This window comes from Fonticula alba (assembly GCF_000388065.1).
Source record: "Fonticula alba strain ATCC 38817 unplaced genomic scaffold supercont2.5, whole genome shotgun sequence".
NCBI lineage: Eukaryota > Rotosphaerida > Fonticulaceae > Fonticula > Fonticula alba.
The window spans coordinates 2,156,367-2,159,275 of NW_009242975.1; the positions used below are offsets into that span (position 1 = coordinate 2,156,367).

Sequence of the window (2,909 nt, forward strand, 5' to 3'; positions counted from 1 at the left end):
GGGGGCGGATAGAAAGAGGGAAAGGCCAGGGGGAGAGATGGCCAAAGGAGAGAGGCGCCAGCTTGTCGAATGTGCGCGAAGAGGGACGACGCCCTTGCGCCTGTTGGGAAACATACCAGCTGGGAGATGCGCGCCTGCCGGGCAATGCTGGCCGTGTGGGTGCGGATCTTCTTACTCTCCGAGAGGGAAACCAACTCGGCCGGGATGCGCGCCTCCGCGAAGTGATCCAGATTGAATGACTCCGGGATGCAGCCGTAGAAGTATCGGCCGACAAAAGGCTCGTTGGCCGAGGCGGAGCCCGACTGAGAGGAGGCCGCCGACGATGTGGCGCCCGCCTCAGAACCCGGGGGCATGGCAGCCCCACCGGACCCGGTGCCGCCGGCGCCCAAGATGGCTTCCTCAGATGGGGGAAGCAGAACCGGCTTGTCCAGCGGCGGGGGAAGGTCCCCGGCAAAGGCCTCCACCGCGGGGATGGTCTGGTGCACACCGAAGGTGGCATGATCCTAAAAAGAAAAAAGAAAAAAGAGCGAGCATATTCCAAAGGAGAAGGACGGGAAGAGGGACAGGGAGGCACCGGCGCAGCATGGGTGTCAGCAATCGACGGGGCACCTGCGGGGGGTTTGCTGCTCCCCCGGGCAAGGGAGGAGGCGCGTGCATCAATGTGAGGCCCGTACATTTAGGAAGGGCGTGGTGTCCTTGAATTGGAAGAGAGACCGGCTGACGGAGCGGTTCTTCCGCGACTTGATCAGCTCGTCGAAGTAGAGCACCTCGTACTCGTCTGCCGCACGGACCACGCGCTCGATGCAGAACTGCAACATTGCCTGGGTGGCCAGGAACATGGTCATGAACTGGTGGGTCTGGACGAGCGAAGAGCCGGGGAGGGGGAGAGGGAGAGAGACAGAGCAGGAGGGAAGATGGTTTAGCCAGGATGCGCGTGTGTCGACGCACATGCGCACGCACAAGAAAGAGACACGCGGGGGCAAGAAAAAAAATTTGGCGGAAGCAGGGGCCTCCTTCAGGAAGGGACACGCACCGGCTTATCGGCGCGCAGGCTGGCCAGGAAGGCATTGGTATCCAGCAGTGTCGGGCTCGCGGGGCTGGCCCATTCCTCATCGGTTGGATGGCGAAGGAATTTGCGATACGACTGCATGAGCTTGGCGAACATGCGCAAGAAGGCGTCCTGGATGTTGGCCTCATTGACCACAGAGCCCAGGGAGTCTTGCTGGCCGCCTTGCTGGTCGGCCGGCCAGAGGGCCGTGTCCGTCGAGTATTCCGACATCCCGGAGATCGAGGCCGCCGAGGAGTTCAGCGAGGAGTAAGAGTGCGACAGGGAGGTTGGCGAGGCGCTCGAGTCGGTGCCCCCCCCGGCCGAGGGGGTCAGCGTGTGCACGCTCAGTGGCCGGCTGTTCGGCCGACCAGTGATCGATGCAGACCGCGCCCGCAAAACACCTGGCGGCAGAGGAGGCTGTCCATGCTGGCCGGGCTGGCCGGGCCTGATGGTGGAGCTGGCTGCACACACAGAAGTCCATCGCAAGCCGAGAAAAAGCGATGCGTTGACACATGGGTGCATATGTGTGTGTGTGTGTGTGTGAGGGTGTGAGTGAACAGACGCGTGTATGAATGGATGCACATAGGTGTCTGGTCGGGCATGTGCACAACCATGGGGAGAAAAAGGAGGAAAGAAGGCGCGCGGCGCACCGGTCAGCGCCTTGTTGGCAACTGGTGGGACAGCAGGAGAAGACCGGGCCGACCGGATGCGGGCCAGCTCGGCGGCCACGACATGGCGCGGGGGGCGCGGCGGGAGGGCCGGGGCTGGGGATTCAGCCCCAGGTGAGGTCGACCGCGAGGTGTTGAGCGACAGCTCTGGAGCTGATTGTGTCTGGCCAGACGCCGAGCCGGACCCATAGATGGATGGACCCTTGGACCCGGCGCGCGGCGGCAGCTGGTGTTGCTGCTGCTGCTGCTGCTGCTGCTGCTGCTGCTGCTCGATCGAGCGGAGCATCTGGCGAACACTGCCAGGAGCCGGGCCGGGGGTGGCCCCGGCACCGGGGACCGGCGGGTGCTGGGGCCCGGTAGACGTGTCAGGCCCCGGAGCACCAGCCCGGGTGCCCACCCGGGACATTTGCTCCGGAGTCAGTAGGTCGGCGAGGCGGACCTCCGCACGCGGGGCCGGGGGCCGCGGAGGGGGAGCATCGACCGCGGCCGGCAGCGGGGGCGTCGTCACTTCGGTCGAGGGGGTCAACGGTGTGGGGGTCAGCTGGAAGGAGAGCTTGCTGAAGCGGCGACTCGACCGGCCGGAGGAGAAGTTTCGCCGGAGCGCTGCCGCCGGGCCTCCCCCGACACTGGGAGACTGCGCGGTCACCGGCGACCCGGCGGCCAGGGGCTGCTCCTCGAGGGAATCCAAGCCACCGGGGCTGCCGGCTGCGAAGGTGGTGCTCATGGAGAGATGCGAGGACTTCCGATCGCCGGAGCTCTTGGCGCCACGTCCCCCGCGAGTGGACTGCTGCTCCTGCTGCTGGGCGGCCTGCTGGGCATTGCGCGCGGCCATGGACACATTCGACACTGGCCGGTGGGAATTCAACGAGAAGGAGTTCAGCCCTCGAACAGAGGGCTTGGTGGAGATGGTCGAGCGTTCGGAGGGCTCCGGGCTCATCTGGGAGTAGGGCGACGCCAGGCTCGAGTTCGGGTCGTGGGCCGCGCCCGCGGAAGAGGAAGAGGCCAACTTGCTGCCGAGTGGCTTCAGGCAGTGCATCAGCCGGGTTTCAAGCTTGGCTCGATCATACGCTGGCAGAGGAACTGGCAGGTCGTCGCCCATGTGCACGACATTGGCATCCAGATCCACCAGATGAACCTGGGGCGAGCAGAGGAGGGACCTGGCGGTTAGTTGAGCTTGGGAGGGGGAGGGGGGG

General features: G+C 65.4%; 1 protein-coding gene across 1 annotated transcript in view; it reads right to left on the reverse strand.

Moving 5' to 3' along the window:
• H696_03639 (hypothetical protein) overlaps window positions 1–2,909 on the reverse strand; it is a gene marked incomplete at its 3' end in the record, with an annotated part of 10,492 nt that overhangs the window by 1,342 nt on the left and 6,241 nt on the right. Inside the window, exons 8-11 of the mRNA XM_009497511.1 lie at window positions 1,699–2,851; window positions 1,034–1,449; window positions 675–857; window positions 117–503 (exon numbers count right to left, since the gene is read on the reverse strand). Coding sequence (XP_009495786.1) covers window positions 117–503; window positions 675–857; window positions 1,034–1,449; window positions 1,699–2,851 — 2,139 coding nt within the window. The remainder of the gene's footprint in view (window positions 1–116; window positions 504–674; window positions 858–1,033; window positions 1,450–1,698; window positions 2,852–2,909) is intronic.